This window comes from Lampetra planeri, chromosome 13 (genome assembly GCF_965212315.1).
Source record: "Lampetra planeri chromosome 13, kcLamPlan1.2.h2, whole genome shotgun sequence".
Lineage (NCBI taxonomy): Eukaryota > Metazoa > Chordata > Hyperoartia > Petromyzontiformes > Petromyzontidae > Lampetra > Lampetra planeri.
The window spans coordinates 7,069,785-7,092,231 of NC_136119.1; the positions used below are offsets into that span (position 1 = coordinate 7,069,785).

General features: G+C 43.9%; 1 protein-coding gene across 12 annotated transcripts in view; it reads right to left on the reverse strand.

Moving 5' to 3' along the window:
* The window catches only part of LOC144722006 (long-chain-fatty-acid--CoA ligase ACSBG2-like), a 40,071-nt gene that overhangs the window by 12,843 nt on the left and 4,781 nt on the right, over window positions 1–22,447 (reverse strand). For 5 of the 12 annotated variants that reach the window (XM_078600042.1, XM_078600040.1, XM_078600043.1 and 2 more), the window contains 6 exons: window positions 9,765–9,867; window positions 7,713–7,861; window positions 4,804–5,078; window positions 3,335–3,423; window positions 2,256–2,376; window positions 1,092–1,172 (listed from right to left, as the gene is read on the reverse strand). In XM_078600042.1, the coding sequence (XP_078456168.1) occupies window positions 1,092–1,172; window positions 2,256–2,376; window positions 3,335–3,423; window positions 4,804–5,078; window positions 7,713–7,861; window positions 9,765–9,859 (810 nt within the window). In that variant the 5' untranslated portion in view covers window positions 9,860–9,867. Of the gene's footprint in view, window positions 1–1,091; window positions 1,173–2,255; window positions 2,377–3,334; window positions 3,424–4,803; window positions 5,079–7,712; window positions 7,862–9,764; window positions 9,868–11,559; window positions 11,773–13,345; window positions 13,365–16,299; window positions 16,322–18,040; window positions 18,336–20,432; window positions 20,553–22,447 lie in introns of those variants that run through there. The other 7 variants (XM_078600050.1, XM_078600046.1, XM_078600045.1 and 4 more) reach the window with 7 other exon arrangements.

Genomic DNA, 22,447 nt, shown 5'->3' on the forward strand with positions numbered 1-22,447 from the left:
TTAAAAGCAGCCTAATAATAAACATACATACAGAACCTATGTATCTTGCTGGTTGAGTAGCAGCAAATGTGACAGTTCCTTGTCCAACAGCACTATGCCTTTGCAGTCTGCACAGATAAACTTTGGTCTTTTCCATGGTAATGTAAAATAAATCCCCATCTCTCATAATGAACGCGCTAACAATATCCAATCAAAGAGCCCACACGTGTAATGGTTCCCCCTTGGCTTCACGGTGAAGTGGCGCACTTGGTTTTTCCCCTCGATCACTTGCGCAAAAAATACAGCTCATGAGCCAAGCTTAGAAATTGAAAAAAACATGGCAGTGGGGGGGAGCAGGAAGGTGGGTGTAGGGGAAGGGAGCATGTGGGTGTAGGGGAGGAGGAAGGAAGTGAGCAAGTGGTGAACTCATTTTGGTCAGAGGAAGGTTACTCGAGTTCGTTTAATTTGAAGTCAACAGAAGTTACTTTAATCGGCCAATGAAATCCACAAAATCCCATAGAGTAAAGATTCCATGACGGAACAGCAACGTGAAGGGTTATGATGATTCATTGAAAACATGTTATTGCAGAGAGAAAATTAGTATTTGTAGGTTTGGTTTTTTAAACGACTGCAATACTGGTTTTGAGACTCATCAACGGGCAGGATTCCAAATAAAAACGTTGCACCAACACGCCAGTGTGTGACAAGATGCAGTCAAAACTATTTCGCAACAGGATGCCAAACCCAAATGCCCTCACATTTATTAACAATTGACAACATACGCATGGATTGCTGGTGCGGTGTAAAATGGTCAGCAGCTCCACTGGACTTGCAATCCAGTGGTCGCCGGTTTGATTCGATCACCCGGCATGACATTTGAAACAATGGGGCCCAGCTTCTTAAAATCTACGCCGTAGTTTGTTGCTTGGCAGGCAGCATGTTGCAAGGTAAAGTTTTAGGTATTCCCACCTCTTCCAAGATGTCCACCTAGCGTGAAACACCCTCTTAAGGAGGGTCACCCTTGAGCTCTACCCTATAATGGCGGCAGTTCAGCCTGCATTGGCGCATGTAATTGCATTGCTGTACCTTTACGAAACGCAAGCACCACTTACCGAATACACGTTGGGCTTTTTCTCCTTCAGCTCCCCCTTGTATTGAACGATGGCCTTGAGGTGAGGAAGCTGAGACTGCACCTGCGAGTTACACGAGAGAACAGAGTTCATATGATTGAAGGCCCATTCAGTGACTTAAGGGGACAGCACTGCATTTGGCATAACTTTGACTTCAATCTCGATTTAAAGCTTTCGTGACTGCAGGGATTCATCTTCTTGGTTCTTTCGGTAAAGTCACGTAGAAGGGAAATAATAAAATAATAAAAATAAAACATAATCAAATAATTCTCACGACGTTTCAGCCACAACGCAAGCAGCCGTCCTCAGGTGAAGAACAGGTCTGTCGGAAAGACAGCGTCTCACCTGAGGACGGCTGCTTGCGTTGTGGCCGAAACGTCGTGAGATTTAATAACGTTTTATTTTTATTATTTTATTATTTACCTTCTACGTGACTTTACCGAAAAAACCAAGAAGTTTGACTTAAATCATTTTCACGTTAACAATGGTTAGGAAATAGTGGCACGGTGATTAACGCACTGTGTGCTATGGAACCCAGCAATTGGAGTTCGAATCCCACACGCAAGCCATCACCAGTGGCAAGCGACATCTTAACTGGTCCTGATCACCCACCCCACTCATACCCAGATTCAATTTCCCAGCATGGTGAAGTATGGTCAACCAACCCCAACGACCAACAAGACATACAGAGGCCTTCATCCAGCAATGGATTTACAAAGGGCTATTCCCTTTGGCAAAAAAACAATGTCAATAAGACCCCATTTCACACAAGCTAAATGACAGCTATTGGACAAACATCAAACCACAACCAAAAACTATCAAAGCGAAATCAAACTCCAGATTTTCACTTGGCTAAGTCCCAGTCACATAATGCACACTTTACCTAAATCACTATAACCAGTGCAACGACACAGTGTGGCGAGTGCACAACCTAAGCCCAGTTGACCTCCAAACCGGTCCTGCCTGCCGTTCCTCCGGCAGTGAATTCACAAACAAGTATAGATTATCATTATTATTAAGTCTACAGGCCAAGTTTGGTCAATAATGATGCAAAAGCAAATGAGCTCATGGCAACAGCACCCAATGTCATGAACGTCTCATGCCCAGCATGGGGAACGTGATGTTTCTCGGCCCCTCCCCACTCACCTCTAGGATCTTCTGAAGCTGCTTGTCATTCTCCACAACGATGACATTCGCCAAGCAGTTATTGGCCACATACTGGCATGCCTCGGCAGTGTTGGTGGTGTAAATCCCGACGGCAAAACCACTGCACGAGGTCAGAGCGGGGACAAAAACGAAAGCATTACTTAAAGTCTCTCCGCTAGCAGAGGAGTGTGGCGTTTGAGCGAGAGTCGGTTGTTATCTACATCAGCATAAACCCCCTGAATTAATACGAAGAAAAGATTGGCTTGAGTAAATATATTGATGCAGGCATCGATATAGTGGGATGGAGTGCCCTGCGCTATAAACCCAGTGAAAGAAGTTAAATTACCGGCCATGGCTAACACCTTTTGCAAGTGATATTCGAATCGGTAACGGGTACCACCCTCACCCTTTGCCAACCTGTACTGACTAGCGTGGTGAAGTGTGATCAAACAACCCCCATGACTAAATACTGACTATTAGCTGTGGCGAGACTCAACCTTGCCATAGGGATGGGGACATTTCCACTGCTGGCTCTGGGCTGTAATTAGGAAATGAGTACCAACCTAACGCTTATTTGAGCAGCAAACCACAGAGTTAAAAAATAAATCTATAGAAAAATGTAAAAAGTTGTATTTGCTGGGTTAGAGACATCAGAAAACTCATCCATGTTGATATTTCTCAGGACAAAATGAACAGCCTTTTTACAATGCAAACTCTTTCTCAGGTTAGTTTAAAGTGAATAGTTCTGCACCAAGCAAAAGTTTCCAGAAGAGAGACACTTGCAAACATTTGCGGCACCCATCTGATATCCATGGTGTTTCCTTTACTTTTAATAAACACGACAACCGGCGCACATTGTCAAATAATATTCACTATTCTGAATCAGTTCTACGCCCATGAGACACATGCCCTAGTTAGCCAGATTGTGATAAAAAAAACAACCAGCTTGAAAAGGGTACAACAATTAACCCGTTTCAAAGATAACCAGTAATCTTTGGACAATGCTCCCTTGTTTGTGTGTTTGGAGTCAACACCAGTGATGAGGGGTAGACTGTAATCAGGTAGTAAACGTTTATTACCCAGCCAATATGGCGCCAATATCGGAGATGAACCATTCAGGAGAGTTGAATCCCAAGATCCCTACACCATGGTATCTTTGCAGGCCAAGCTGTCAAGACACAGAGCAGAAGAAAAAAAAATCAGTGAAAAAAACATTGTCATCAGTTTTGCACTCTTGTTCCACCGCATGAAGTTGCTAAACATGTCAACCCGGTGAGGGGTTTGACTTTCTCCTGGCGTCACTTTTCACCCAGTGCCCTAGTCACATACCCCAATAAAGTGTCTACACACGCACATATCACAGCCACCACGTGGGGTTACCAAAAGTTAAATATAATTTTACGTCCTAGCATGCACCACTGCCCAAGGGTGAAATGTTATGTGGAGGTGTTTTGCACCATAAACAAAGTTAAATCATTTTAGGTTTTTGTCACCATCAAAGTTATAATACCAATGACATGCGAGTGTAGTTAGTAACACATGACAAGTCAAGTCCATAGCTTCATTTTGTAACTTTGGGGGGTGCATGGTAAAAACTTGATAGGCCAAAAAAATATAAGAGCCTAGAAAGTGGAGGTTAATTGAGAGCGAATTGAGAGCAAAATATAAAATTCACCGTGTGGCTATCTTTGGAGAGATACAATTTAAACTATTAAAATATCGACTGTCTAGCGTCCAATTGCAAACAACAAATATCCATATAGGTTACTCCATTTATCTGGGACACCCTGAATTAATTTAAGGTTAAAAGAAATTGAGATGAATGCAGGCTTTATTAAGAGTCAAGGTTACAGAGGAAATCGGCGTGACTTTTATTTTCATAAGAAAATCTAAAAGGTGGTAGGGTGTGACTCAGGGCGCCTTGTTATGCCGTGACCCAATGCATGAAGAAATTTAATTTGCAGACAGTCCAATGTGCAGATAAACAGCCCGATAAACACCAACCCAGAATAGAGAATCCCATGCATTATTGTGTGCTGCAGTGCCATGCCTTCAGTGTTGAATTTTAGTAAGAGCAAGTTAATTAATGCATTTAGTTTTTTTTTAAGTAAAAACATTTTATCATTACAATTTAACCTGGCACTTTTTTTTCTAAAAAATTATTATAAATGATAAAGATTTTAACAAATCTAATTAAATTAAAAGCAAAAACTAAAGAGTGTAAGGTTGCAGTGAGCAGAACTGATGGCAATCGGACGTGCCCAAGGGCACGGCGGGGGTCACTAGATTGCGCCAGTCTGCCACGCGCTCTGCGAGAGGGCGACCTTGCGCTCTCCTCGCCGAGTCTGGCTTCGGGAGGTTTTCAAGCACAAGCCGTGTTGCACGCATTGGCTGCGAATGCAGGCTGTTAATTAGACTTGAAGGGGGGTGGGGGGCGGCTAGCTCCTGTTTAGCCCTAACCATCCACCACCTACAAGCGTTGCATTGAAATGGGTGTTACAAGCCCGTCCATCATCCGTGGCGGGGACGTGGCGTTTGATGCGCTCACCTTGAGGAAGCTCTTGGCAGCCTGGCGGCACTGTGCGTAGTACTCCTTGTAGGTCAGAATCTTCCAGGTGTTGCCCTCCTTGCTCGCCAGCGCCTTGCGGTCGCCGTACAATTTCACGGTGCGCTCAAACAGCTGGTTTATCGTCTCGGGCGTGTCGGACAGCGTGCCCGACGCGTCCGTGCGCAGGTTGACGGCCCCGTCCCTCTCCGTGGTCCACATACGTTCGGCGGGGGCAAGCAGCACCTCGTCCGTCGACGCTGCCGACTGCTTGGCTGCTGCAGTTTAACAAGATGAACGAGAGAACACAATTAGCACGGTTGGCTACATACGGGGTGTGAAAGGAGTTCAACATATAAAAGCACAAAGACAAAGACCCCCGTATGGCCTCAAACTGTTGAGGCAAGTGCTGTCAGTGAGCACCTATGAAGGTCGGCATGGCACACAAGGGGGTGGGTGGCCAACACCACGCCTGGCTGCCTTTATCTCCCGAGTGCAATGTGCAAACATCCCCACCGGGTACTCATTTGAGGCCGAGTCGACATAGGGGAGAACCAGAACTGGTTCACAATCATCATTGGTGTTGGCCGAGAGAAGGAATCGAACTAGGTTTGTAGAGCAGTGCGCTAATTCGTTACACCCCACATACAAAAGAACAACCGCCATTCGCCACTAAGTGGTGGTGACGTCACCACAGTGGTTGTACCTGGCTGTGCGCACTTTAAGGCCAAAATCATGCATACATACGTATAAATAAACAAATATAATATAGCTCTCAGACGTGTTTCCAGTTGTAGCACATGTTGTTCGGAAGATGTTTGACGTTTTTGCGCCACATGCCCTCGAGTTTCATCCTGAACTCAAGATTCAGTTCCTGAACAATGTTGGACAGAGCGACGAACTACGACATTATACTACATTAATCTAGGCCAGGTGAGGGCCCAATAAAACCAAAACTGAGGGGAGATCTGGGCCAAGAGGCAATACAATATACAGGTAAGCATGCATTCGCAATATCGATCATCATAAACCCAATATCAATGCGAACGTTATGTAATTTGCAGGGCGACACATTCCAGGTGTAGGTGTAGAGTAAATCATAGTTCAAATGAAATTGCCTTGAAACAATCCAATTTTACATTAATAACAGACTGGGAAGAAATATGTTTTTAACTCAACAGCTGTGATGCTCTTCAACATATGTGTAGCATCATGGAGGGAAAAATACATTTAGCAAATTGAGTATTTTCTCTTGGGACTTGTAATAGAAATTAGTGAAGACTTTGGATTCAAATGAAGGCCGCTATTCGAGGAGGCCCTGTAGAAGTGACACAGAGCTGACGAAACAGTCTGAAGTCCGAGTTTAGACCCCTAAAATTGTTCAAACATCGTAAAAGTTATTGACCGATTGGCTATATCTGAAGATGTGCTCACGAGACCGACATTGTCATGCGATCTTCCTCATTCTGCCAAAATAATAGTAAATAAAATCCACTGACAAACACTACCCACTGCAAAACAAACAAACAAATGTGGTTGCTCTCTCATTGGCATATTGGACTCCTACTATGCATTGTTTACATTAGCCTCCTAATTATACATATTTAGATAGCATCCATCACGTTGCTTATTTATACTTAACTCATTCACTACATCCTAAAAGCATTTAAATCAGACAAGGAAATCTATTAACTAGGTTTTTTTAATCCAATTTGCAAGGAGAAGTTGATTTTTATTGGGACATAACTTTTATCCACTATACATTTTCAATATACACACTTAATAAAATTGCACTTGTTTGAATAGAAAAAATAAAAATGCTGATTTTAACTGCCACACTTATTTTGTTACTCATCTGATGTGTGTCAAAAGTCAACGCGTGCCGACACCTGTTGAAGGCATAACGTGGGCATCACGTTGGCATCACGTGTTCGCCACCCGAGACCCTGAAAGACTACCCGACTACGCTCTTTGGTTATGTTTGGCACCAGCAAGAAGTCAGCAGACCACACGCTGGTCTCCAAATAAACACGCTCGCTCTCGCCGCTACCAGGCACAAACACGGTCCCGGAGCGACCACCAGCACACAGATGCACTCTTGACATTTGAAAATTTTCCAAGGCGTCCTTAAATTATTAAAATCGGGGAAAATGGGCACCTGGTAACCACAACAGGTCCATGCACGAGACAGGTTCATTATTTAAAGTCGACCACGATAGAACACGAGTCATTGTAATGACAGACTGCACAAAATACAATTCGCATTAGAGAGATAATCGCGTATGCTTAGTGTAGATTAAGCATTCATGGAAACCCTCGGGTCACAATGAACTCTGTGAACGATTGGTTTACTGTGGAGGTTGCGACGACCGAAGACAGTCAAGTCGGTGGCAGGGGCTGTTTGACAATTTAGAAGCTCGGGGCCGGTCGATACTTGGACGAGTTCAGATATCCCTCCATCATGGATGTCAGTTGCACCGGGGATTCGAACTTGGGTAGCTGGGATATAGTGTGCTGCGCTGCTGACCAGAAGTGGTATGCAAACCTCAAGCTGTGGCATTTATTGTAAATTGTAAAAAAGGTGCTTTGCCATAAAAAAGTACAAAAACATCTTCATTAAGATGTCTTTGTCGAAATAGAAAATGGGAAAAGATACAACTTTAAATTACTACAGATTAAGGAAATGTTGGATAAAAAAAGTATGTTATACACGAATAAAAACAACAGACTGGGGACTCGGAGTTCCGGATTGGTTTTGGAGCTTCAGTTTTATTTGAGAGGAAGCCGCTAAATTAAATTGTGTTTTACCTGCCAATAAAAACACTTTGCAAGGACAAAAGACACGTTGGCTCGGGTTTCCCTCGTTGACCTCTGCTCGTAAATGCGCATTGTTTGGTTTAACGCATCATCACCTTGCTGCTGCTGGTCCTGTTGCCGTGACGACGCCACCTCGGCGTTGCCATTGGGGATAATGATGGCGGCGGCGGCGTCCTCCAATTTGGTCTTATCGCTGAAAGAATCGGCCAGCATCAAGTTGATGTTGTCCAGCTTGTGAGACGGGCTGTGGAGGAAACAACAAAGACAACATTCCTTAATTCTCTGTCTTATGTGCAGGCAATTAAATTCCGGTTTCCATATAAAAAAAAAAATCTTAAGGAAAATGATACATATCCCATAAGGAGGAACCCCCCCCCCCACCTGAAATAGCAGTCATTAGACAATTCCTTTGTAAACAATATTTTTTAATAATTGTACTCGTCAATTTAACTACAATCGTATCTCTTGCGGTCAAATTATTTTCTTCTGGGTGGCAGCCAAGGAACGGAACGTGCCCAAGAGCATTTCCTTAGAGGAGGATGGAGCAATGCAATCAGTTTCCGGGCAGGTGCTCGATCAATTATTGCATCGCAGGATCGTGAGCAGTGGGGCTGGCTTTGAGGAGGCCTTCATCCAGCAGTGGATTGACCATAGCTAATCATGGTTTATAGTAGCGGATAATTGAAGTGAATGGTTTGAATTAATGTAGCATCTTTTATTTTCATTGAAAATGTCAATTGCAACCTCAAAATACAATCTCAATACAGTGAACAATGCAAGTGAGAATGAACATTCAGTATTCACAAGTGTGGCTTTACAAAAGTTTTTAGTGTCTGCCTTAGATAAATCTGGCATTTAATTTGCTACCTGCAGTCTCATTAAGGAGCATTGATGCCTTCTCAGCAATTTCCTTCCAATGGACCCATTGACAACTGAGAGTTTGTAAAATAAATCTTCATTAGTTGTGTTTTGCTGCACCAGGCTAGGCCAAATTAAAACTATCCATCAAGTAACCAGAGTGCGTCTATTGTGGGGCTAACATTTTTAAATCACACCCAATGTTTGATAATAGGCAGACGTGTCCTCCAGACCACCAAGTGCTCAATTATCCAACAAAAGTCAGACTGATGAAACTATGGCAAGGGTTAGACGTGAATAATTACAACGAGATGACTCGTGTCGCAAGCTGTCCCCCACCCCCAAGCACATGATGAAATGTGGGATTAATTGTGACCAAGTAGAAAAACCAATAGGAATGTATTTGTGTCGTATTTGCTCCGGCAGTAATCACTGAAAATAGCAATGCGTTTGTGTCGATGGACATCGTTTGGATTCAATTTAAAATCCACAATGAGGCAGCAAATCGTTGGACAGAGTTTTTTACTGAAACAACGTAAATAATGTAGACGAAAAAAGTGGTCAGCGTACTTGAATATTAACCCAGCAACCCGAGTTCAATTCCTGGCCACGGCTAATATCAGAAGTTATCTGAACCGGTCCTGGAAACTACCTTCACTAATCCACACTGACCAGAGTGGTCAACGATTGTTAAAACCACCCTCATGATAGATGCATCATGGAGAGGCTTTTATCCAGCAGTGGACTGACAATTAGCTGTACATAAATATATGGGGTGAATATTCACCCTCGCATGCAGTAACCACAAATTAAATGCATTTGATGCGAGTATGCACGTGCGAGCATGTTTGAACTTGCCGTATTAAACAGATGCACTGCAGAATGATGCACAGCTGTGCAGTGGGTTCAGATTTTCATTACACAGTCTCTGGGTTCCAATGGCCTTGTTTAAGTGAAGAAATGTGCCTGTTTGTATCCGTTATATTATTGCACGTTGCTAATTATAACACGAGATCGACAAATAAATAAGTCCCGTATCCTGCTATTATCTTTCATAGTTCTGGATGCTGGCTTGGGTTGCTACCTCTGGGAAGTAATATTATCCAACTGACAAATACAAGGACTTAATGTCCTTGGTAGAGTTACATTTATCCCAGGACAACTACTTCAACAGCAAAAAAACTGAGGAAAACCAGGAAAAGTGGCAGCCCTATTGCTTACTACTTTTATTTAGGAGGCTTGTTAACTGCAATGAGCTACTGAGATTCCAAAAACAAAAGAGACCAGACCTGCCAGACGAAGAAGGGGGTGTTGGCGAAGTCTCTCCATTGACGAGGTCCTGACCCCTGTCCTCTGACCCATGCTCTACTTCCAAACCAGACATGATGTCCGCTGTCGCAAGGAGGAGGGGGGGAATGTGGAGGGCGGGAGACAAAAGTAGGCCAGGGTTCAATTTAACATTTCACAACGCGTCCTCGCAATTACAACTGCAGTGCATGCAACGTGTGTAAGTGTAGAGTTCAAGTGCAATTAAACAGCGATAAATGGATGGAAGGTGAAAGGTAACCAAACCGAAGTTTAAGATTGCCCAAGCTATTAGTACACATTATATTTAAATGGCTTCGAGTGTTCTCCTTTTATCAGCATGAACTTGGGCCCAATTAAATGAAAGCCATCTGGAACGCAAGCGCCGCGTCATAAAATAATTTAATTCTTCACAATGAGAGAAAAAGATTCTCAAAAAATCTCAAACCTCAAAATAGACCAGTCCCACCAGACCAATACTAAATGCCTCCACGTAAAACTGTACAAAACATCAGCAGCATTCGTTTCTACCACAATCGCAAACCTGTTAAGATCTTGGCGGCGTTTCAAATATCAGGCAACTCCATGTGTATAGTTATTTCATAACCGTGCAATAATTAAGATTTTGTATATATCATAATTAAATAACTAAATGTGTTTTCTTCTTCTCTAATACATTTGAATCTTGGTAGGGGGAGAGAAAAAAATGCCGGCCCATGTGGTGGTACCACAAGGAATGTAAGTCTGCAACAGCTGCTATTGTCATTCTCGCACACAGCAGCTTATAAGGCCTCAGTATATAGATTATCCATATGGATATTTCAGGTCAGTCTTATGCTTATACTGTACCCAAAAAAAGGATATAATTATCATCCCAAATTACTCACTATGAAACCAAGATCAGTATCCAAATATATCCACTTCCACGTTGGCCGAATAATCATCTCAGTTCGCACTGCCTAAATTGGACTCTTTTTGCAAGATCATTCGGTTCCAAACATTTAACATCAAGGCATGCTACGCTTAGAGACAGAACCAAGAAAGTATTATTTTAGTAACACTCAATAATGCCACAAGCTGAAATGAAACAGTATAATTCTGGACAAATTACCATTCCATTCGTCAACCAGGACATTACATACCAGGTTTTATTACCAGTCACCGAGTTAAGGCCTACTTATAATTCCATGTGAACATAAAAATATTAAAGATAATTTTTTTTTTATAAAATGTGGATACTGGGGACAGTCAATGCGAAACCAAATTTCCTCATTTCCAACATTTCATTCATTCTCTGTTCCTGTATGGGAGCATGACTCGAACGGCGAGTGAACCACCTTCTTCAGTCTTCTTTGGTTCTTTCGGTAAAGTCACGTAGATGAAAAATAAAATCATAATGAAAATAAAATGAAAATTATTTTTATTTTTCATCTACCCGACTTTAACGAAAGAACCAAAGAGTATGGATCCTTGCAATCACGTTAACTTCACATCTAGATTCTTCTTCCGTCTATGAACAAACCGGCAGTGACATTACACGGAGAACGAAGCAACACGAGCGGCAACACAGCAGAGACCAAAATCGTTCAATATTCAACACCAACGTGTCTGCAGGTGTCCCCATTGTGGCATCACCACCAATTATTAGCGCAACAAAACCGGCGCGGTCATCTTTAAAACACAACGCACAAAACACAGACCCACCACCGCCATCCCGAATCACCACGGCATGTAAGAGAAGCAATCGAGAGAGATAACGAGAGAGAAAGAGCTGCTTACACTGCGACTGGCTCGCAAAGACCCCACCGGATTCACTGCCTGTCAGCACCATGGCTCCTTCTTATAGCGCTCTTCGCTGCTCGACTGCTGCGGCGAATGCTCCGGGTGCTACTGGGTTAAGGCAATGAGGGCTGGGTTAGCAATGAGGACTGGGTTAAGGCAATGAGGATTGGGACACGTGAATGGCCAGGCGCGTGGGATGCGAAGAGGGGGACGACTGGAGGGCGGGGGAGAGTTTAATACGAGCAACCCGAAGCTTCCCCCCCCCGCCATCACCACACCCCATCAACCCTCCACACTTTCCTGTCGGCCACCCCCCTCTCCTCTGCAGCCCAACCCAACAGCAGCAGGCAACGCATGCTACCGGCTCCGTCACGGCAAGCCCGGACCCTACCCCTCTGCATCATGCTGCCCGCCTTCCTTCCCCAGAACTCACAGCGCAATTGGTCGCTGCGAGCCGCAAGCTCCGCCGTCGTCACATCACCCCATTTTCAAAAAAAAGAGAGAAGAGGAAATGATTAGGAAACGGCTCTGACCAGCTGCGTTTGGTTGGGTGGTCCCTGCCCCCCATCCACAACCTCCCCCGCCAGCCAGCCAGCCAGGGTTTGATGCCGGAGAAGTGTGAGCAACAGCAGATCCAGGGAGTTCATCATCATACACGTGGTCGGATAGCAACACCACAACACCACACCACCGCTCAGGACGAACTGACTGCTGACAACAGCCTCCCCCCCCCTTACCCCATCCACTACAACCACCCTGATTTAAGGCTGGCTGGCTGGCCGTCACGGGACAGGACGTGGTAAAACTAAACACAAAGATACGTGGTAAAACTAAAAACAAAGACACAACGTGGTAAAACTAAAAGCAAAGATACAACGTGGTAGAATTAAAAACAAAGACACGTGGTAAAACTAAAAACAAAACAACGTGTTCTCCCCTCCACGTGTTCCGTGACGGGGGGTGATCTGCACGTTGGGCCCCCCCCCCGTCCTCTTCTATTACGATAAAGATGTCGTAGGCATTGGGTGGGGGTGTTAGAATATATTCTAAAAGCCCGGAGTTGCGTCTGTCCGTCAACTAAATTGAGCATTTCAGAAGGCCTGAATCAAAAAGTTATAGAAAGTGGACCCCCCCCCCGAGATGTGGGGGTTAAAAGTTGATCCAACAGGTTTACAACAATTGTCAACACCCCCCCCCCCCCACTAAAAACACATTTTGTAGGCATATATATCTACACATCCTACATACAATAGTCAGTCTATCTTGGTATGGGGGGAAGAGGACATCAGTGGGGGCGATCCTGGGAAAGCGTGGCCGATGAGCGAGAGAGAAAACCTCCACCAGAATTTGACATTGACACTATTAGGTATTAGACAAGTTACATTGGTAAAACGATTAATAGTTTATTTTCCCCATTCGGGAAGGCAAGCAATAATTCAAGTATTAAATGTAATCAACAACTCCGACGAGGGCCTAATGAGAACATTTAACATGTTAAAGTCACAAGTCGAGTGTATTTCGTTGTGAAATCATGATCTTGTGAATATATCAGCTGAAGGTCACTGCGAATTGCTTTAAAGCATACTGTATGTAACCCACTGTCTCAGTATAAAATCAAATAACCAGTGTAAACTAAAGCCAACATCTTTTCAAAAAAGGTGAATATTCGCTTTAAATAGTAACTTAAAATACAGCATTTTCCCATTAAGCGACATTTGGCATTTTACTCAGGAAGAGCCACATTGCCTACACGTTAGGAGGGATGGGCCCATCGCGTCCTGACCTGCAATAGCACCCGGAAACCGTGTCGTCAATGTTGTTTACGAAAAAAAAACGTGGCTTTATAAATAAGCGTGTGGGCCAATCATAGGGCGACACACACCCCACACACCACCACGGACTCCACCCTTGACCCCCCCACACTCCTCCTCCAGCAGTGTCCGAGAGTAACCCAAGCCCCCACACCAAACACAACACCCATGGGGGTGCCCCTTCTACACACAGCCCATGGACAGGACAAACACTGTATTCAAAACAATTTCGCTTACAATGCACGCGTGTGGAGCGGTGGCGCAGTGGTTTAGCGCCACTGCTCTGTGGCTACTGTATACTGTAACTATATCACACGCCTTTAAAAAAATCACTTTCCATTTTCTTGCGCTACATTGATGTTTCTTCCTCCACCGATTTCGATTTGATTCGTCGTTACGCGCGTTTAATTGCTTTGCTTTTGGTCATTTTGGCGAGCCAACGTCACCGTTGAAAATTTAGAACTACTGTATCCTGGTTTCACAGGAGTTCTCACCTGGTTTAAAAACAAGTTAAATCTAACCCTGCCTCCTGCGAAATTCCGGCCAAAAACACAAACCCTGAATGAAAATCAGCAGCGAGTGATAATATGGTCAAAACCCCATGGCCGACAGGGTGGGGAAGGAAGGCATTCACACATCTTGTAAGTACATTGACATAGATAATTATAATATTATACAGACCCTATTATCAACAATGCACATCAAAAATAGAAATAGGTGCGTGATGTCAATGTGGTGTTTGTGGGCGTATTTGGTAGTGGCGTGTGTACCGACGATACGATCCCATATCAATTTCAGGCCATTCGTAAATTAGCGTCCACCCTGGGATTGGCTTTTCCATCGTTTTACACAACTGCACACATTACAATCGCAACAACGCATGCAGAGAACATGAATTCAATATAGTACATGGATGTGCGTGCATTTCTTGGGCAAATGACTTCGCAACATTTCCATTTAGCAAATGCATGAACGTCATCGGCCCATCGTGGTCAATGAAGCCATTTGACCACAACTTCAACCATGCAGGCATTTGCAGGATAATGAAGAGACACGCGCCACTGACAATAGCTGTAAGCCAGCATGTGTGGAGAGCCTCCCATTAGCACAGGTGGCTACGTACGGTGCGAAAGACGTTCAACATATTACCGGGTTCCTAGTGCAGTGTGTGTGTGTGTGCGCAGTGTTCCACGCCTGCCTACTGTGGATTTATCTCGTGTAAATATAGCAGAGTAAAATCATAAAACAATATTTATTTTTTATTGCCAGGGAAAGATGGGCGACAAGATTTCCAACGGGATGCAGTCGTTTTACACGTTGGTTGCTGGCAATTTTCAACACCGTAGGCGAGGAAGTTTACAATATGCCACTGGCTGTACATCGCCCTCCCCCCTGCTTTAAAAAAAAATAATCACAGAGCCTTTAAAATCCACTCAACAGCAGAACAGCTGACCGATGGATAAACGCCAAGCAGCAAAATTCAGTGTGGCTCCCGGGTCGCCATCAAACGGGTCAACACGTCAAAAAAACAATCCCTGGACCCACAATTTCGGTGCGCACCGTTCCCACGGCGACTGTCGCCAAGGATACAGAGGAGATGCAGCAGCAGCAGCCTGAATAATCACGTTGACAATCGTACGATGAAGTGGGCCCTCTCCCCCACCCCGTCGTTGGGCCCACATTGATGCTGTATTGAATGGGCTCACGCGAGGATGGACCCTTGCACGGGCGTGTCTCGAGGCAATGCAACGCGTTGTGTAATGATGACTTAGTGTGGTCTCACACACACACAGGCACACTCTCGCCACGTGCGATGTGACCCCCTAGGGCTCACAAAGAGGGGTGTGGGGAGACCTGAGTGCGTTTAAACGCATTCGTCCATCCATTCATTCATGGACATTCAGCACTTAATGCATTTGATTAATGGGCCGTCTAATTAGCGCAAAGTGAATTGCAAACTGATGGGTTTTTGGTACACGGCCCAGATTGAATAAATACTTTACTAGCCTACCTTCACTGGTCTTTACGACTCAATCCCAGTGCCTGTATATTAGTTATCATTGATTGTATTTGTATATGCTTGATCTACATATTGGCCATACGATTCTTATACGTTAAAATAGTGATACATTACAAGGAAAACCCCCAACGATATCAACTAATAATCAATATTTGCAAAAAACAAGTTTGCAGCAGAGACTGCTGCATGGTTATGTAATCTAAAAATTCTCCATGTAATATTTCAATACAAGCCGCACCCAGCTTTAAATCGTTACAAGCATAACTAATTAACATCGAAACTCAAAATGAGCTCTCTCCATCCATCTTATCTTAACCTTCTCTCGCCACACGTTTTTAATCTAATATTTTCTTATCTCATTAAATCTATCTCTAGTCTCCATCTCCCTTCTGTCACGTCAATTTTATAAAACTGAAAAGGCCCTCCCGGCCCCCCCACCTCTACAAAAATAAGGCTCCTCAAATGGGCTAGCACAATGTTACATCTTGACTTAAAGCTTTCGTGACTGCAGGAATTCATATTCTTTGGGCCTTTCGGTTAAGTCACGTAGATAGAACAATAAAATATTAAAATAAAGTGTAAAAAATAATAAAAATAATAAAAAATATCACGTTTTGATCGCAACAAGCAATCGTCATCATGGGAAAAAAAGATTTCTTGTGTTGCGATCGAAACGTCGTGATATTTTTATTATTTATTTAAAGCCACTTTATTTTCATTTATTATTTATATTATTCTATTGTTCTATCTACGTGACTTTACCGAAAGACCCAAAGAATATAGCACAATGGTCTTCATCGCAAGGCCGCCCCTAGTGGCCTTTAGTGCGCTCGCGGACGTGCGGTGCCCCGATAATACACGAATGTGAAAACACTCCCAGGGAGGGCGGTGTGGTGGGGCCCTCACCACTCATGATGTCTTATCGGCAAAAATGAGTTAAGAACACTGGCTCGCACCGCCACTGGCTTGGAGCACGGACACCGATATTGTGCGTCTCTTCGTCTCTCACGCTTCACCTGCTTTCACAAAAAATAATTCCAATTATTGAATTTATTCGCCAAGCAAGGAGGTGTTCATCTCAAAAGTCAATTGTTCACCGAGCGTTGCGTACAGAGCTAATCCGTGTTGCCGGTCCCGAGCCACAGTGGAAATGTTCTCTCTTTGGGGATTGTGGCACTGCTGGCCAGGTGGTTCAGTTTTCCCAAGGGTGGAAAGACGATAGTTATCGTCTGGACTTTATTTAATGAGGTGACGGTCCGTTAAGACAAGCCTTTTATTTTTAGAAAAGGGAAATCGACCAAATGATCAGTTATAACCATGTCCAGTATTCTGACTCGTGATTATCATGAGAAAAATCCGACTGTTAAAAAATCAGAACCTGTAGCAAACCAAAGTCATTCATTCCAAAGCGAAGCTGGTTAATAAAAACAAAGGGTTTTTTTGGGGTAAAATAAGGCAGGTTGACCAAATTGTCGACATTCCTTTCCTCTTTAGTTTGAGTAAAAAATAAAAACAACATGTTATGGTATCTATGGTTTCACTTCAACAGCAACACTAGTATACCCCGTGTAGGTCACTGTTATAAGGAAACTCTAAAATTGACCAACAGCAATGTCCTACTTGCTTGTCATTTGGCACTGTTACGAAGCTCATAAGATTGTCTTGCTTCATTATGTAACACTTTTATGTAGACTATGAATGCTCACAACCACATACCACCCTGGCATTCAAACAAGCACCCAATGCCACAGGCACATTACTCATTCTACACCTGTGAAATTCCCCACCCTCACAACCATGTGTCACTCGATACCTATAGCCGTCAAACTCTTTACAATTACAAGGCAAGGGTCGCCTGCTTCACAAAGTCTAAATAATAACTGCACGTTTTACACGCACTGTACCACATGGCAAACTCTATAAATCGGTAGGCACACTTTTTGTCATGATTTAACTAAATCTTTAACAGATCTGTAGTTTCGTAATTGCCAGTGTATGTGACTTAACAAGTTAATCCAGTAAGATTTGTCATTTATTTGTAAGTGTTTCAGGTTAGTCGCTTGCTTTTGGATATTTGGAAAATTACATTAATGTGTGTATGGAGGTAAGAAAATTGCATAGTCTCTATACACAATTTAATATTCCAACAAAAAAATGATGTACAGACCATGACATAAAAAGATGATTGCCTAGCAGGGAAAAGACCCGTGTGAGAAACTCTGGGTTGTAAGCATGTCAACAAATCGACACATTTACACTGACAAACGTACCACCATCTACGACTACCACCACAGTCGACATATGTACATGTGCTGTAAAACCACGACTGTACGTACATAACTGCATTGAGAAAATGTTGACTTATGGAATTTACCCAAGGACATACTGTACACGACAATACTTCATGCCGTTTCCGAACGGACAGCATGCAACGCTGTAGAATAAAGTGTTTGTGTTCAGTAAAGATGGATAAAAGCACTGGAATTTAATTTATGAATAGAAATTGCCAAACATCCAAAATAAGACCGTTCTTGTACCTGTTAAAATATCAGTATTCATTCATCTTTTTTGGTTTTAAACAAAAAACACAATGTAAATGGCAATACTGCAATAGAACAGCAGATAACAGTCCAGTATTACTCATTACCTTAATTTCTGCGGTTGCACCGAAGCAGTCAAAAAGAAAAACCCCGAGGAACCAAAATACGACAAGTTCAAAATGCAACTCCACCTCCACAGGTTTTGAAGACGTCTAAAATAATTTAGAATACATAAATGTCCCAATGGCACGAGCTCTTTGGGCAGCCGATGTTCATAGCAGAAAACATCGTGCTATAATAGGCACACGATAATGTAGAAAAAAATCATCAAGCCCACCAACAACAGACTCTCGTAAGAAGAAAACCTGGCAGTAAGCAAAGTTTCAAGTATAAATGTGCTCCCAGCAGCGCACGCGGCTTGTATTTATTCAGGCCGTGGCACGTGCGCGAATGAGTGAGGACGTGCAGTCACCACCCACAAAACCCGCGTGTAAATAGAGACTCTAGCCATTGCAACAGCATTTTTAGTTTTTCATTTCATTTATTTGGTATAGCCCTGTGAGCCATTTAGCTCAAAAAAAAAACCCCATTGCTTTTGCAACAGGTTCCCTGTCGAAACCGGCAATTAAATTAATTTGTTTTGAATATACAACAAGCTCGTGATAAATCTGCTTACACCCAACCCCTTAAGTGCTTTCTAAGCTTCGTGATAAATATTAGTTCGCAATTATATCTGGTAGCTAGGTAGAATTAGATGTAAAGTACTGGATGTGTATTAGTGGCACTAACGAGTACTGCACGTTAAATAGTATTTTCACTCGTACAAATTAATGCCAATTCATACTTTAAGTGTGAAAAAAAAATGCATTGATGTAAACAAAGATATCTTTGACAGACTTTTTGGGAAAGCGTTTTTGTTAGCGAGCACCTATTAAAAAGGTTCCGGCACTGCACATTAAGAGTGTGTGTGGGGTGGCCAACACCACGGCCGGCCGTCTTTGTTTCCCCAGGTGTTGTTGTTCACACACTGCACCAGGTACTCATTTAAGGCGGAGTCGATCACCCATCGAAGCATTGCAACTGACGGTATATAGCATCTACACAGGCAGAGTTCAGAATCAGTAAATCTCTAATTTCATCCTGGGAAGAAATCCGATGAGCCATGAAGCTCTTTTTTTTCTCCCCCAGATGTCCAGGCGGGGCAGGTAAGAAAGTTTGAACGACGAAGAGTGTGCAAAGTATGGGAAAGGGAAGCAACAACTGACAATGTTGTTTTTAGTGAGCACACATTAGAAGTTCGATCTTGCTCGGCAATGGTGGAGCCAATACCTTGCACGCACGGCCACCTGTGTCTCTCCCCGACTCTAATAATGAGCACACAGCTCAAGGAACTCTTGCTAGGCCGAGATGACTTCAGGGATGCCAAAGACGGGTTCGGATCCCAATAAAAACATAGTCTGGGAATTGACCTCTGAAGAATGCCAGCGAGACGTTGAAATCTCACTCCAAATCACAATGAGGGGGGAAAACCCGATTTGAATAGTATGACGATGTCGCAACTTTTACACAAAGACAAGATCTCCCTATAGTCTTAACAGATTGTTGGGGCAACTGCTGTTAGTCAGCGCCTCTGAAAGCCAACAAAGATCCCCCCCCGTGCATTCTTAAACTTTTGGGGTAAGTGCTGTTAGCGAGCACCTATTAAGGCCGGCACGGCACACGAGGGGGTGGGTGGAACAGCAATCACGCCCAGCCACCTTCGTCTCTCCCAAGTGGCGATGTTTACACTCATTTGAGGCCAAGTCGACCTAGAGGAAAGCCCCAGGACCAGTTCAAATAATCGTGACTGGTGTTGCCCGTGAACGGAAATCTAACTCGGGTCTCTGCCGGGTTCCTTAGCGCAGCGCGCTAATCGCTGCACCACCGCTCCACACCACACCTTCACACACACACACAGCGGCTATTCAGGTTTTCCACGCACGCGTATTACCACATGCACACACCTATGCGATTACGCAACGGTAGTACAGTATGTGTGATAGCAGACACACACACCACCTTTGTGATTTCACACACACCTACCCGCCTGATCATCTCACACATACGACTCATACCAAGGCAAAGACAACGATCCATCGGAGAGCCCTTCACATACTTTTGGGGCAAGCGCTGTTTCAAGAGCACCTATGAAGGACGGTACAGCACACGAGAGGGTGGGTGGCCAAGACCACGCCTGGCCGCCTTTGTCTCCCTAGTGGCGATGATTACACACCGCGCAAGTACTCATTTGAGGCCGAGTCGACCTAGGGGATGCCCAGGACAGGATCAGATAATCGTCACTGGTGTTGGCCGTGAGCCAAAATCGAATTGGGATCGCCGGCTTCGTAGTGCGCCACCGTTCCCTCTCCACACACCTGGTCGATCCAACACACAACCACACACCTGGTCGATCCAGCACACAACCGCACACCTGTGCGATGACACGCGCTGGTATCTCACCTGATGCACTCACACCTGGACAGAGAAGCGCTGTTGCGATCAGCTGCCAGCGCCGTGCAGAGTGACTGGGCGCTGGAGGGAGGCCGGGTTAAAGTGCCCTGCCTAGTGGAGAGGGCCCAGCAATTTGGACTCGGCACAAAACCATCGTAAAAGTTAATGTTTAATGCCGCGGAGACGAGACTTTAGAGTTTAGAGCGTACTAACCCCGCAGGTGCGGGATGGTGGTCCTATTCTGTTTGCTCTCGGTGCAGTGCATTTTTTTATCCCTATTAGAACAGAAATCCGTCTGCATTCGAGGCTTGGCAACTGCACGCGACCAAAACAGAAATCTTCGTTACCTCTCAAATTTCAAAATCCCCGATATTTTTTAATAACCCGTAAATCATTTGTAGAAGCCCATCGAAGCACCAACTTTAATTGTAGTTTGTCTTTCAACTGTGTAAGCAACATCAATTTTCAAGATGCCTAGTTTTCGTTCAACATTTCTATCAAGCCACTGAGATACTCGGTGGCTTGATAGAAATTATGATCTTGAATTACAGATTATCGAGTGTGCGCGTGTGTCAGGAATAAAAGTGCTTAAATGTTGTCGCGTATAAAGCAGAGCTGGCACCGCTGATGTGGTTTTAAATGCAGGTAGACACCTGCGATTAAACCGGGTTTTCAAGTATCGACACACATAAAAAATACATTGAATGTGGTTCCGTATTTAATGGACCAAGTTCCAGTTCTGAGAATGTTTTGGGCAACATCCCTTCGACTCGTCATGCGACCAACATTTCAGTCGGGTTCTCTCCTTCTGGACGGACGCGGATTTGTGCAAGGGGTGAGATGCTGCCCTCTGCTGTCCAGGTAACTTGAAAAGCGGCTTCGTGAAATGACGACGATAGCAAAATCGGAATTAAAGTGGGTGCAAATGATAAGAGGTTTAAACAAAAAAAGAATAATTAAGCTTCTCATGCACACATTCAATTATGGGGCGTCAAGTTGAATTTTTTTTGCACACCTTGTGCATAAGGTGCCTGCCTGTGCATTGTAGATCACACATCGCGTGGTTGAAACACCTGCTGTGGTAGGCTTGCCTTCCACATTTCGCTTGGAACTCCGCTATTGTGTAGAGAAAATAAATAAAGAAACAACGCAGCTAAGCTTTAATGCGAAACGCTGTGTGCGTTACAGGGTTGAGTAAGCAGACCTCCCCAACTCCAAACAATTCATCACCTTTTCATTTTGTTAAAAAACCCATTCAACTCTGAACCACAATTACAACCCCAGAGACTCTGCCTTCCCGTAAGCGAGGCCAAATGCACCCCCATCCCATAACTACCACAGAACCTTGAAGGGGGGTTCCCCCCCTCCCCCCCTCACACACGAACACCGGGTCGACCGTGCAAATACGAGAGCCACTCAACAGGGCACAGATTTCGTAAGTGCACTCATGCAGGTTGATTGACAAATGTGTTTTTTAAGCCACCTGTTCACAAAGAAAAATCCTGCCCTTTGGCCGTGCGTGATACGAGTAAACGATCTCTGGGCCATTGCACACCGCGTGTGATGGAAAAAAGAAGGCATCGTCTAGAATTTGATACAGACACAAATCGAATTACCCGATTTGTACGTCAATCGATGCATTGTCCAACTCGTGAACTTTGATTTGCTCGTATGGAAAGCCGATGTCATTAACTCTGCAAGGATTTGCTTAAGTTCGCAGCCAGTTTTTGTTATTACTTGGACGTTCTCAAAATCTAAATCATTATCAGAGACGCAGTGTACTGATGGGTGCCTATAATAAGAAAAAAGGTGGCTTGTTGACAGGAAAAATAACATTAGGTTCAGCACGAACTGTTCAGCACGAACTGTTCAGCACAACTCACTAGAAAAATAAATAGCAAATTAGCCACTTCATTTTGATGCAAAACCCTTGAGCGTACCGTCCTTGTACACTGGTAGAATCGGTGGAAAATGCGTTTGTTTTAAACCGCATGAAGTGAAGAATTATTCGTCAATTAAAAAAA